At 39.8% G+C, this 14,210-nt stretch overlaps 1 protein-coding gene across 4 annotated transcripts in view; it reads left to right on the plus strand.

Moving 5' to 3' along the window:
- Positions 1 to 14,210, plus strand: part of tox2 (TOX high mobility group box family member 2) — an 88,404-nt gene that overhangs the window by 58,773 nt on the left and 15,421 nt on the right. For 3 of the 4 annotated variants that reach the window (XM_029431975.1, XM_029431977.1, XM_029431976.1), the window contains one exon: positions 572 to 850. The exons of the other annotated variant lie outside the window; for it this stretch is intronic. In XM_029431975.1, the coding sequence (XP_029287835.1) occupies positions 572 to 850 (279 nt within the window). The remainder of the gene's footprint in view (positions 1 to 571; positions 851 to 14,210) is intronic. 4 annotated transcript variants of the gene reach the window in all.

Below are 14,210 nucleotides of genomic sequence, written 5' to 3' on the forward strand. Positions count from 1 at the left end.
TACAGAAGGTCTGTAGATGTTAGCTTGAAGGAATTTAACTTTTTCCCTCCAGTTTGGTGTTTTGAAAGGCTTTAAATACTGTAATACCATAAGCCTCAGATGCCATTGCTATTGAGAAAAACTCACCATAGTTGTAGCATTCATCCAAAATTGACCAATAATACAAGAGTAAAACTGCTTTAAACCGCTGAATGTGTATTTTGTTATTGGAAGTTTCTTAATGAAATGCCCCTTCAGAGTTGTAGTTGTGTTTTGTCCTTACATTCCACTTACACAGGCGTGTATCTTTGACTTTTTATAAAAGAACAATATGTTTTGAAATGCCTTGGAAGGGCTCCGGTTATCTAACATGGCCTATGTATCCAGGAAATGAAGAAGACTTTTGGAAGTCTTGGGCGCCTGAAATAACTACTCCACTCCATCTTTGAGTTTTATAACTGTAAACTTAATGTCTACATCTGCGACACATATGGAGTAGTCTCATGTAGAAATCAGTTATGACTTTAGTTTGATCCACGGATATCCACTACTTCCTTTTTCTCACTTTGTTCTCTTTGTGTGTCTTCATTAGAGCTACACAGGTCAGTCTGGCGGCGGCGGGGGAGGAGGCGGCGGCGGTTCGGGCGGTGTAAATGGGGACGAAGACTACGAGATCCCCCCCATCACTCCACCCAACCACCCAGAGCCTCCTCTTCTTCACCTGATGGAGCACGACTCTACAGGCTACCTCTGCCACTCGCTGCAACACAATGGGCTCATCAACCCGTATTCCTACCCAGAGCTGCCCACGCTCATGATGTCTAACATGCTGGCACAGGACAGCCACCTCGTCTCCAGCCAAATGCCCTCGGTGAGTAGCACGACGTAGATCCAACCGCTCCGTAACACCAGAAAGCTGATGTTTAAGGATATTTTCAGTAATGGTCACAAATGTTTTAGACAATTTAATAAGCCTTGAATAAAAGTAAAAGTTGTTTAATGCCTCAGAGGAAAGAGGGTTTTTATTTCAACTAAACCCTCTCAACTGTGCTGGCTTATACCAAAACTGTAACTTTGAAGAAGTACATTTTGTATCTGAGATACCCAGGAGGACACGAGGGCAAACTATTAACCCTCACATGTACACACACAAACACTGAACACACACACCATACACTGAGGAAGATACACACTTTAAGGAGGGGAGGCGGGCGGGGATGATGGAATACACGAGAGATTGGACAAATCTGACTTTTAAAATGATTTTCAAAGCTTTTTGGATATTGCAAAACATCCAAAACAGCCATTTAAAAAGAGCTCTCTAATATGAAACAGATTACAGCCCTGTAAGGTAAATGACATGAAGAAGGGGGCTAAGTGGGGGAACTGAATGATTGTTCAGCGGTTGCCATGTCAGCTCTGATGCATGGAGAAAAGGATTGTGGGTAAATCCATCAGCATCATATCTACCTCGACAGCATGCATCGGTCAATCTGTCAAGCCTTCAAACATGAATACGCACTGATTACTACCTCAGCTTCTCACAGAACTGTTCCTCCACAAATTAGCATCTCCAAACCGTAATTGCATTCGTGAGAACTGCAGGAAATAGAGCAGGTATCAATCACAAAAAAAAATGATATATGTAAAGCTTACACGTGAAGCATAATGTATAGGCTGCAATGAGCAAAGGCTCTCCATTTAGCGGTCTCTCATATTGGACACATATGGCTCCGCAAATGATTAAATGAGTGCAGTAGTTTTTTGGGGAAATGTAAATATTGTAATAGAGGTGCACTGAATTTATGTTCGGATTTAATTATTGATTCGATGCTTCCCTTAAAGATGTTGATGGTTGTGCATTTTTATTGATTGCAGCACTGAGAAAGAAAGAAATGGTCAATATTAACAACAATATTAACAACATGTTAACAATATTAACATATCCAAAAATGTTTGTGTTCTGTGTGTGACGGTGAGAATATCATAACTTGATATTGACTCAGATATCACACAAAGATACAGAAAGAGCTCAGCAGCTATGCCTTTCTGTTGATTTGATAGACTGGATGCGGTTCATGATTATGTTTTATGTGGTTGTTTTTGTTTTCTAGTATGTTAATGAAAAAGAAAAGACAATGCGTTATATACAGTAAAGGTTAAATACATACAGGTGCATATCAAGCTGAAGGGACTGTAATGTTGTATTGTAATTGCAACAGTCAGTATATAGCCAAAATACGGCTTGATAAAATCTGAAATATAAGCATAATATATATTATGTATAATGTTGATATTATTCCCCCTAGGTATTGGATTCATGTGTCATTTATCTTCATATTCATTTCACATTTTGGTCATGACCTTTACTGTGGAGACAATGGTTGATTGGCCAGTCTTTCTCTCGGCTGTCGGGATATGTGTTACTGCTACTGGGCCACACTGATTTTTAATAGATGGAGTATTTCAGGTTGTGTGGTAAAAATGATTTATTTTTTATGTTTGAAATGACACACGATTAACATATAGTCTAAATACATACACTGGCAATGCTGGTGCAGCTTAAATGGTATTTTAGATTTGAAAGTGGAGACACAAAGATAGGTGAAGGTGATATTTTATCCAAATTCATTTTATATTCAGGGTTTTTTTTAGGAGCAAATAGATCAAGAAAAAGCCAAAAGAAATTACATTATTATGAATACTCCTTTAACCAGATAATCAGTGATCTTTAAAAAATGTTATAACCTCCCAAACCTTGATATTTCTAACTGACTCTGAGGGGAAGCTCCTTGAACATATACGAGACCTTTCCAGGGCTCCGCTTCAACTTCACTGCAAGAAGCAGCATATAAAGTGAAATCAGACATTTCTAAGTCAAATAGGCTGCCTGGCGAAACTACCAAAGCGTAGCAGAGGTTCATTTGTGCTGAGAACGGAGTGTCTATTAAATTGGTGCCTCACCTTGACACAGTCTGTTGAGCAGAGTAATTAAGCAAACTCTGCAGTTCAAACATGAGATTCTATCATAATGAATACCTCACTTGACATGGATAGATAAATAACGAGGGTTAATTCTAATTTTAAACAAGTATTTGAGTGCTATACGTAGGTAGAAAGAGGGGGTTTTGCTGCTGTTGGTGTACTGTTTGTATGTGTTTCTGTGTCCTCACTATAAACAATATCTCTGCTGTTGAAATGGATCCACTACATCTGGAGGTCAGGCCTTATATTCAATCTTGAGCACATTGAAAAAAAAAAATCCATTAGGGTTCATCTTTCCTGCATCAGCCATTCTATTGTGGTGCTGCAGTGAGATCTGTTTTCATCAGGCAGATTCAATACGTGAGCTGGGCAATGAAAAGAGTGCAATAGAGTTGGTTGAAGAGAGGAGGGGTGAGGATGGAGAGAGAGAGAGAGAGAGAGAGAGAGAGAGAGAGAGAGAGAGAGATGGGGGGGTTGCATTGTGCGGAGGAAAGCAAGAAGAAATTGCAAAGAGGAAAGAGGTAACTCTTATTCAAAATGAGCATATACCTCCAGTTTTGTGTACCTCCTGGATTTCATTATTAGATATTTTAGAGATAATTCGGTTGAGTGAAATAAGGTTATTCTATCTCAACAAAAGGCTGAGAGCTTCTGGTTTCTAAATGCATGCCTACGTGATTCAAGTATGAGGACGTTTGAAAGAACTCCATTGCAGGTACAACAATATAAACATAAAATAAATGGGGCGATTATATAACAAAGAGGATTTAGAGTAGAGCAGTATAACGGCAGCAGTTGGTCATAGTCAGGGAGCTCTTAGACAAATAGAGTGTGTGTTTTGTGTGCAGTGTGAGCATGAACTGTGGGACTAAATGTTTAGATTTAGATCTTTAGGTGGATACAACCGTGGGTTGTGGGTGTGCATGCACCAGACCAATGACAAGATTTTCACATACATGCAAAATAAAGACTAAAGAATATTAAAGAATAAGATTAGTGTGCTTAGATGTTTGTTTTTTCCCTTCCGCGAAAAGACCAAAACCAACCATGCGTAAGTCTGTCTCAAATACTTTCTGACTTCTGTACCCTGTCTGTGGTTTTCAGACCGAAGCCCACGTCTTCCCTCTGACAGGAATAAATATTGAATTTGTTGTGGACTATTTTCACAGCCATGTTCATGGTAATGAAGGAACATGTTAGCCAGTGCAACAGCGGAGCTCATTGGTGTGTTTTTATTAGTTAAAAAACAATGGAGGTCTTCGGCCACACGGACAATACGTGTAAGTAGATCTGAATCGAGTGGTCGACTAAGAAAATTAATCGGATAAACTGTAGTTTAAGTCATTTTTTTATGCAAAAATAGCAAAAAGTCACTGGTTCCAACTTCTTAATGTGACTATTGGCCAGTTTTCTTGTTGGATTTGGGTTTTTGAGAAATTTGAATTATGGTATTTTCCCCTATTTTCTAGATTAACTAGATAATAATATGCAAAATAATCGAATATGAAAATAGTCGTTAGTTGCTGACCCACTTGTTATTAAGATAAATACATTGTTGGATTTATTTAATGGGATTTGTTGACATAAGAAAACTGAATATTGCCAACCTAATTATTTAAAGGTGCAGTAGTTTAAATCCTCAACAGTTAAGCTAACTTCCCCATCCAACCAGGTGGTGACATTTTAGTTTTTTTCTCCTCTGCTGACTCAAAACCTGAACGACATAATTGACTACACTCCCCAAATTTGTAAAGAGGCCATTTTCAATTCCTAAGTTCTTTCTTTTTTCTTTTTTTTTGCTGATGCTTATTGTGTTGCGGTCTGAAGCCCCTCCTGGCCAAACCTGATATCTTTCAGAGAGCTCTTTTCTCTGATGCTCTGATGCACTTGGCAGGGCCTCTCTCTCTCTCTATCACTCTGCCTCTGTCTGGTAATGCCCCCGCTGTCATAGCATCTACAAGTTCCAAAACACATTAGACATTTAATAGCCATGCTCAGGTTGCATTGATCTTATCAATACAGCCCAGAAAGATACACATCTCTGCTGCTGCTGGTGAATAATTTCTGGACTCACAAGTGAAGTGGCCTTGTTGTTGTGTTGTCTGTTGTGCCTTTACTGATACTAAAACTTGCCTAAAGCCAAACTATTTCATTATTGGCTGGATAGATATATTAGCTTCACACCTGTGCTGTGACAAGCTGCAATCTATTTGAACAGAAAGGCTCCATATTCAATTAAGGTATATTTAAGATGCTCCTCTAATTCATATGATCTATGCCTGTGACTGGAATAAATTATCTTTGATTACATTTTGTTTTATGTTCCTCAATGATGCATGCAATATTAGCCATCATCAAACCGGCTCGACTGTGATGTTTTGAATATGTAACAGTTGATGAATGTATAATCCAAAACCCAGAGGATGTCATGTGTATCGGCTATGTATTAGCAGAAAGAGCTATGTGTAAACTCCCAGCTATTATCTTATTTGTTATTTTTCAGAAGCATGAATCCGCTTGAATGAGGGTGGTCTACCGGCTGTATTCATATTCAAAGTCATACTCTTAATTTATTTTGTTAGCAACATTTAAATGTAGGAATTTCCTCACAAGCTCTTTATCTTCAGTTGTTGAGGTTAATTATCAAGTGTTAATCCCACACTGATTGTCATGTTAAATCGGGTGGATGCCTGTGTTTTCTTTTTCTTTTCTTTCTTTTTTACTCGCGAGGCATTAAGTGAACCTGGCAGGTGCTCGCTCTCCAAGCCTGCGTGAATGAAATATGAGCTGCAATGTCAACTGAACTTGTCACAGACAAGCCGGGATGAATTAATGATAAGAGAGCAGAGGTGTGTTTTAATGTGTTCTCTCTCTGATGGAGGGTCTCAGCAAACGTATTATCGCATACTGTACACCTGCTGGTTTTTGTATAAACATTGAACAGAGGAAAGAAATGTGGATTAGAGATAAAGTGATGCATTTATAGAGAAAATCTTGGTCCACTAATTCTAAGTCTGAGAAATGAATAGTTCTGTGCGTCACCTCGACTGTTATCAAGTGACTTTTCAGAAATATTCTAATTAAATGTGTTTAGACTTTTTTCCAATATGGACTTTAAATGTGTACCTTTGCATTTAAAGACTTCCTGCTCTTTGAGGCTTTGCTTTACTCTATACTTTTTATTTTTTATTCCTCCTTTGAAAGACCTTCATTTTCACTCATTTTTTAAAAGGGATTAGAGGGTCTGCGGAAAAATGAAGGAATGTCTGTCGCTCTTCAGCACAGTTCAACAAGCTCGGTGCTACAACGGGACTTGTATTAGTTATTCCAATGTTGATTCAGTCATAAATGATTTTGAATGATCAATGCTTCCAGCTGAACAAAAACATCACTTGTTGTTTGATGGCCTCTTGAAATCCACAGGGGAAAAAAAAAATAGGGTTGTTCTTTAAAGTGCTTCACCCCTTTTTTTTTCTTCTCCTCCACTTTTTTTGTGATTATTTATTTTCAAATTGTCCCTTAGGCTAATGTTCCATTTGGCATTTCACACCTCCCTCTCCCATAAATGAACCATCACAGCCATAAATCACTGGACAAACAGAGACTTGTGCAAACCCTGAAAGGTTCAGAGATTTATGTAACACATTCATGTTTTCCACTTCCTCATTTTAGTACTCCACTGGTAAAGCCTAGCTAATAAAAGGTCCTATTAATATTTCCTGTTGCTTAGCAACGGCAGGCAGCAAGTAATAGCATTCTGTGGAAAAATAGATGACCGATAAGGAAAAATTCAATTCTTTTCTCATCTCCTGGGAGAAAGTGCCTTATTTCTCTGGCAATGTGATATGAAACTGTAGTTGTATATTAAGAAATATCTTAAAAGGAATATAGGTTATTTTCCAATTTCATTGTTTCGGGGGTGGGGGGGGATTTGTATTGCAGCCTGGAACGACAGCTCATCTATTTTCTCCACCCTGATAAAGTCAATTAACCTATCGAATTACGCTAATCAGAGGATAAGGTGCCGACTTAATTCCGTTCTTTTTAATCAGATATTGATAAATCAGGTATTAAATAACACACAGACCAAACTTTAAAAGGATCAGTGGCATAAGAGAAATTGCATTTTTTTTATTATTACAGGTTTAATTTAAACTTGTTTTGTACAAACACAGGCCAGCCACATTATCAAGTGCTATGCAAAATCTCTTCTAATAACGCTGCCTATCGGTGTGATCTCAGGTAATGGAAGAGGATCTCCGCAGTGACAATTTTCAATTTAGATAATTCATCACATCGTATTTCAAAAACAACCGTATAAAAGATGCGTTATCACACACATGTTGTTGTCATCGTCCTCCTCCGTACTGTAGATGTGATCAACAGTGACATTCAAGCAAAGAACAGAAGCTAAAGAAACAAAGGCTGATTCAGCCGCAGCAGATAGCCAGTGTTATGAAGCAGATACATAGATAAGGGATTTCATATTACACTTAGCCACGGGCCCCTGCTGAGATTTATCATGCCATGAAATCGTGTCCATATTGCACTGTGCCCTATCTCAACCATCCATCAGCTCATTCGGCTTTCACCATCAGGAATATTCTGCCCTGGTGGCGGCGGAGAACCGTCCCGTGTCCTCTCACTCAGGGACGTCTCCCCCTGCTGTGCCACCAGCCACCAGTTCAACACAACACTGTCACTCTGTCTGCTAATGTGCACAAGAGTGGCTCGAGCCAGGGTGATTAAACACTTTGTGTATTCATGTAACACGGTTCGTAGGGTGCTGTGTTACTGTGATGCAGCAGCGAGAGGCACAAGCTACAGCCAGAATTCACAGGTGGCGTTCGTCCTTGATGGACGGAGAAAGTAGGAGAAAATGTTTCTCGAAATAATTAGATGATAGCCACAGTTAGAATCACATTAGAAGGAAAAATATGGGACATAATCTCACCAAAGACGCAACATAAGCTTCAGTACTGGACTCTTACACCAGATCCTCATTCGTGTTTTCTTTCCAAAAACTATTTTCTGAGTTGTCTTTGTAGCAAAAAACAACAACTTTACTTGACTATAAACTTTAGTGTTGGTGTTGTGTTGCAGAAGGAAACAGAAAAAACATGTTTCAAGTCTTTTACCAGGTTGATACAATCTTTAGTGTTGTTTTTGGTGAAAATCAGTAAAAACAATACACCTGATACCCACTGTACCGCGACTTGTGATGCACTGATCCGTGTGACATGTACCACAACACTAGCAATGAGTTCATTTCTTTGGTAATCCGCTGTCGGCAGCATTTGTTATAGTTCAAAGCTGCAGAATAAAATAAAGATTGGGAAATTTCTCTGAGAGGATTTGATACACATGAAAATCACATTGCCATGACCTGCACATATGTGCATTTTACAGTTCATTTAGCTGACGCTTTTGTCCCAAGCGACTTACAATAAGAGCAAACAATCATGAGGATACAACTCCGAACAAGCAAGAATCTTGCAAGTACATCAGCTTCAAATAGGTGTAATAATTTTAAGAGCAGAACAATAGCTTCAAATAAGACAAACCAATATAAGTGCAACATACAGAAACAATAGAATAAAAACTCAACGATTACCTTCAAATAGGCCAAATCAATTTAAGTGTTACATACAGAAAAAAAGAATTTTATTGGCCAAGGTGCCGTCGAAACAGATGTGTTTTCAGTCTGCGACGGAAGGTGTGAAGACTTTCTGCTGACTTGATATCAATGGGGAGCTCGCTCCACCATTCTTTTTTTTTTTATGTGGGTTTTATTTGAGTGGTATCTGGCTCCCACTCGCAGTGAGGGAGTAGTGAGCCGAGTGGCCGATGCAGAGCTAAGTGAGCGGGCTGGGGTGCACGGTTTAACCATGGCCTGGATGTAGGAAGGGGCTGATCCATTCACAGCACGGTAGGCCAGCACCAGTGTCATTTGTGTGCTCTTTCTTGTTTTTGTGTTCATTATTTCTGCATCTACATTCATTGTTGTTGTGCGAGCGCATGCACACACACACACACACACACACACACACACACACACACACACACACACATACATCCCTCCCCCCCCACACACACACACATATATACAAAGTGTGTTTGACACGGCAGTCAGGAGTCTCATTAGTGGGAGCAGAGGAGCCTTGCCTTCTGCTGTCAAGAGTGTGTGTCCCTACCGCTCCTCACAACCGTCTCCTACATGCCATGTCAAGCAAGGCTCTGATTCTCTGACGCTGTGCTTTGTGAGGTGAGCTCGGAGACACGCCCGGGCTGAGAGGGAGCGACGCAGGGGGAGAAAGAACAAGAGAGAATAAAAAAGACTGGGGAACAAGAGAGAAAACTGGTGGGAGGGGGTGGGGAGAAAATAAAAGCAGAGGAGGTTCTGACATTAGCAGTAATGAGGAACATGGAGGATGGTGCCGAAGGGGACATCATGACATTACTATCTGGAAATCAACCAGTGCCTTGTTGCTGCCACAGATTCACTCTGAGAGGCGTTCAGGGTGGTACGGTACTTTTCAAACCAGCAGTCAGTCATAAAGGGATGTCAGCCTCTTTGTGCAGACGCTTCAAGCTATACTTTTAGATTTAATAATTATAACAATAATAATAATAATAATAATAATAATAATAATAATAATAATAATAATAATAATAATAGCCACAGTCATTGAAGTACTTTCCACAATAACACACATTTAATACCAACACTAAGGGTTGGAAAGTCAAACATCATAAAAGATGACATTTGTTTCATTTACTTTTGTTATAACTTCACTTCAGTTTTTTGGATCTGTATGGAACAACTGAAAAAGTCCTTTCTAGTTATGGTATGAACATATACAACGTGTTGCCGCAGACTCTGTTTGGCTTTAAGAGATATATAATGGCAAAGTCCATTTCAACAGTGGGGCTACTTAAGGCGTGTTCGGAAATTGCTTTTTCTCCCTTTTCAAGTTTGAGTTAAAACTAATAATTATTTCCTTATGCTGTTAGTTTGTGAGGTATTGCTGTGTTCCTGCCAGATTAATTACTTGATCACAGTTCAGCGCAGAAGGTGCAAGAGCAAGTATTTCACATTTCTCCCTTTGACTAACATGTAATTGGAAGGATTGAAAGTGGCCTTATAGAGTCTTGTTTTGGCAACATGGAGTGACAGCCAAGCTGTTAAATAAAATAAGGTTTTAATAACGTGTTGCTAAATGCATTTGGCTGCTAGTGCACCTGGATCACAGCAACATATCACAGCCTAATCAAAGCCTCCTTGTCTTATTAAATTATATTCTATAAGTCATCTTTACTACTTAAAAAAAACATCCAATTAAGCTTCGACAAATTCTTTAAACACTTGTGTGTTTTCTTCCTAAACATCCCGGCATCTGCTGCCCATCGTATCTTCTTACTTAGCATCTGTCTGATATCACAAGAAGACAGAAGCAGCGTTTTGACTCTGCTTTCATACTTAAGTAGCGTATGATTCATAAATCCACTCTCTTATTAATTCTCCTCAGCTTGTGTAAATGACCCTCCTGGGTATATATAAGCTTGATAAACTGAAGACATGGATGAAGGGAGAGAGAAGAAGAGATAGAGATAGAGAGAGGATGAGCGTGAGGAGGGGGAGGGAGGGAGGGGTGGAGGCTCGAAGGCTCTTTGAGGAACAGAGTTGTTAGTGCTTTGCCCTCGGGGTGAATGAGAAGTAGCTTCGAGCGCTGTGAGGCCCAGGGTTGGCTCTCTACCTAAAGGCGTGTTTACCGCCGTGTTGCGCGGCGGCTGTGCTTTTGAAGGATCAGTCTTGAACGCGCCTCTAATTAAAGCTGTCATGGCTGGGTGCCTGCAGGGATAATGTTCTATTATTATAGTCATTTGTTTCAATTAAACGCTGGGTGATTTTACAATAGCAGCCGTGAACCTGTGTGAGTGAGCCATCACTCTAAACAAGATGGCTCCAGTCAAGCAGGGAGTGGAGAGAAGGAAAGTCTCAGGACTCTCAGAGCAGAAGCAGCGATAACTGTGAATTCAAACATGGCGGGACGGGACAGAGAGACACGCAGTTCAACAGGTGATGTTTCTTTAAAAATCCAAACACTAAAGCATATTATGGGGAGACTGCCTTATCATCAGCAAACACATTTCGCCTTTCATTTACATTTTAAAGTACTAAAAGTGAATTGACTCTGCACCTCATTAAAAACTAATATACTGAAGATTTATTTATTTATTTTTCGGATGATGATAAAAGTTGAAGCACAGCATTTATTGATTATTTAGCATCAAGAGACTGGTTTAATATGATGCCAGGGCAATAAAACCTTGCATAGCAATCAAGCTGCTTATTTAAACGATGAAACAGATGCCACTCTGGTATAATCATCATAAGGACAGAGCAAGGTTAGTTGCTTTACACTCCCCTGGTGTGGATCTCTCCTCTTTCTCCTGGTAGCTGTGTGGGGCTCTCTTCTCCCCTTTTTCTCATCTCTGTGCTGGTGGTCAAATCCCCTTAGCTAAATCAAATGGTGCAGGCAATTGGAGCGGCCGTGAAACCATTTCAAAGGTAAGGTCAGCAGGAGCAGGGGAACAATGGCTTTGTGATATTCCATCTCACACACAATGTGCTACACATAATTGGAAAGCCTTTGTTATTTGACTCCCATTTGACTATGATGTACAAGATGTGAATACAAACACGACAGGCGTAACGATGGCAGAGGAACACGTTCGCACCGAGTTTCCTGGCTTTACATCACAGTTTAGGTCTGCCTGGCTGCTCATCACCAAAAAGCAATATCTAACTGTCCCCTTGCTAACTTTGGAGATGGATTTTAGCACTTAGATCATGTAGCTTTTTTCTTTTTCTTTTGCTGTTTCCCTATTTTATTCCCCTGTTATGTATTTCTGCCTCTCCATCTCTCTTCCAGCGACCTCTTTCCTTTCCTCTCTTACTTTTCCTCCTCTCCATTTATGAGAGTTCTCCTGGGGCTTTACAACAAACAACTCAATTGCTGGAGGTTAAACACAGCTATGACAATACCCAAGAGGACTCAGAATCCAACTTTATAAATAATCTAAATATAGATAAATACAAATTTAGGCCACTGCATTGCACACGTTTTTCAGTTATTGGTTTATTAGTTGTACCACGAAATTCAGCAGTTACCGAGTTAGCTGCTTCAACATAGATTGAGGCTACCTGCAAAGCTCGCTCTCTCAACCTATAACCATCACGACACAAACATATACTTTCATAATTCTATGTCACATATCCAGAGAGACAATCAGTATCATAGGCTGTCTATGTCAAGAGTCCATGAAAAGTCAGTATGAGTTAAATACTAAAGGCAGAGAGCGGTGACCAACCAACGTCCTGTTCCTCGCTGTGCACTCCCCCCCCCCCCCTCCCTCTTTGGATGATATCATTAGGAATTAGCATACAGTACCTATGGCAACCGGCAACCTTTGTCAGATTCTTTCATAATATTTGTACAGCCGTCTGCCGCTCGCTTTATTTAGCCTGGGCTTGATGGCGCTGTGTGATAACTTCTTGCTCTTTCTGTCTCACACAGGTGAAAGCACCAACTAAAGCTAAAAAGCACCCGGAGACATTTTCTTTTTAAATGACAAAGGGATGACTGTTAGTAGCATATTATCACAGTAGCAATGTTTTGATTATGTTTAATAAGCACAAGTCCTGTGTGTGATTTTAGTCACTGGAACAAGGTGAAGCACACTTTCATACCTACGGATCAGAGTCTTTGTGCTTGTGCTCTACTGTTGCAGCAGCTATAAGCTACAGCTTTGACAATCCACTTCATTAGACTTCCACTGGAATGCAGTAGTTCATTTGTTCCTGTATTTTTCTGGTGACTTACTGCTTCATTAGTTAGAACTGAGCACTCAGCTCTAATGGAAATTGACTCAATGCTATGAAATATGAGGGTGAAGATAAAGAATGGCAGATGAAATGTGTGGTTGATTGAAAATAAAATCAAGAAATACAGTGAATTATTTAACCTTTGGTTGGAAATGTATGATCAATGACACGCTTCCCAGTTCAATCTCCATTTACTCCACAAGAATGTGGAAGAAGGCGAACATATAACACAATTTTAGAAATCAAAAGTGTCTCAAAATAACACTTAACTATAACTTTAATAATAGATTGATGCAAGTCCGTACGAGCCCCAGTGACCCGTTTCTGTTTCTGCACTTACGAGGCCGACACCCAGTACCCACAATGCCACGGTGCCTTCCCCCGGTGAACCCCTCTGCTCTGCATGTCTGCTTCTTGTTTATATTAAACATGGTGTGGCTCAGATTAAAGGGTGACAATTTTGCCTGAAGGCTGTTGCTATGGAAATGCGTCTGCTATAGCTATGATAGGCCATTCATGTTTGATTAATTGGTTTTTCAATGCTTCTTGGTTTGTGAGGACCCTTAAAGAGCAAGTCCATGGAAAATGGAAAATTAATGGATTTCTATTTCCTTCTCTTTCCCCTTTCTTCCTCTCCCCCCCCCCCCTTTCCCCCCTGTCTTACTACTTATTTTGCTGAAGCTATTTCCTCATGTTTTAAAAGTGCAGTGATGGTGTTTTGAATTATCATTGGAAGTTGTCGATTGCCGTGGATGGGGGAGGTTAGAGCTTTGGTTATTTGAAATGCAAAAGGAATGTCTTTGTTCATGTCTGCCTTTTGTGTGCAGCTGCTGAGGAAAACACAGAATCTAATGTCGTGTGAATATTATGAGTTTTCAAAGCAGGCCGGAGCCTCGTACAACATTACTTTGTTGTGCATTTTTATTCCAGCAATCTACTGGGACCAATTATGATTATAGAGCCGAGCCTTCATCTTTGAACCTCCACTCGTGTTTATCAAGACCTCATATGCTCGGGCTTTTTCAATTTGATCTTTTTAGCACTTTGTTAATGCGTAATGTATTATTTAACTCATAAATGTTTCAAAGAGCTAACAAATGCTGGTTCATCACTTTCTGATCTGTAAATTGCCAAACATTCCCATTTATGCCAACATTAAAAGCATCCTTTTGGTCCGTGCTCGTGTTCTGTCCTGATGAATCTTGAAGAAAAGCTTTTCATGTAGTTATTATTGAAGATCTTTTAAGATGGCTAAGAGCAGAACTTTGTGAGAGTCTTGATTCTGTAATCACTCAGAAGGGTGTTCTCCATGTGGGGGGCATTCTCCAGCTGCGAGCACCGTTAGTGTTTCTATTTG

This window comes from Cottoperca gobio, chromosome 5 (assembly GCF_900634415.1).
Source record: "Cottoperca gobio chromosome 5, fCotGob3.1, whole genome shotgun sequence".
Taxonomy (NCBI): Eukaryota; Metazoa; Chordata; class Actinopteri; order Perciformes; family Bovichtidae; genus Cottoperca; species Cottoperca gobio.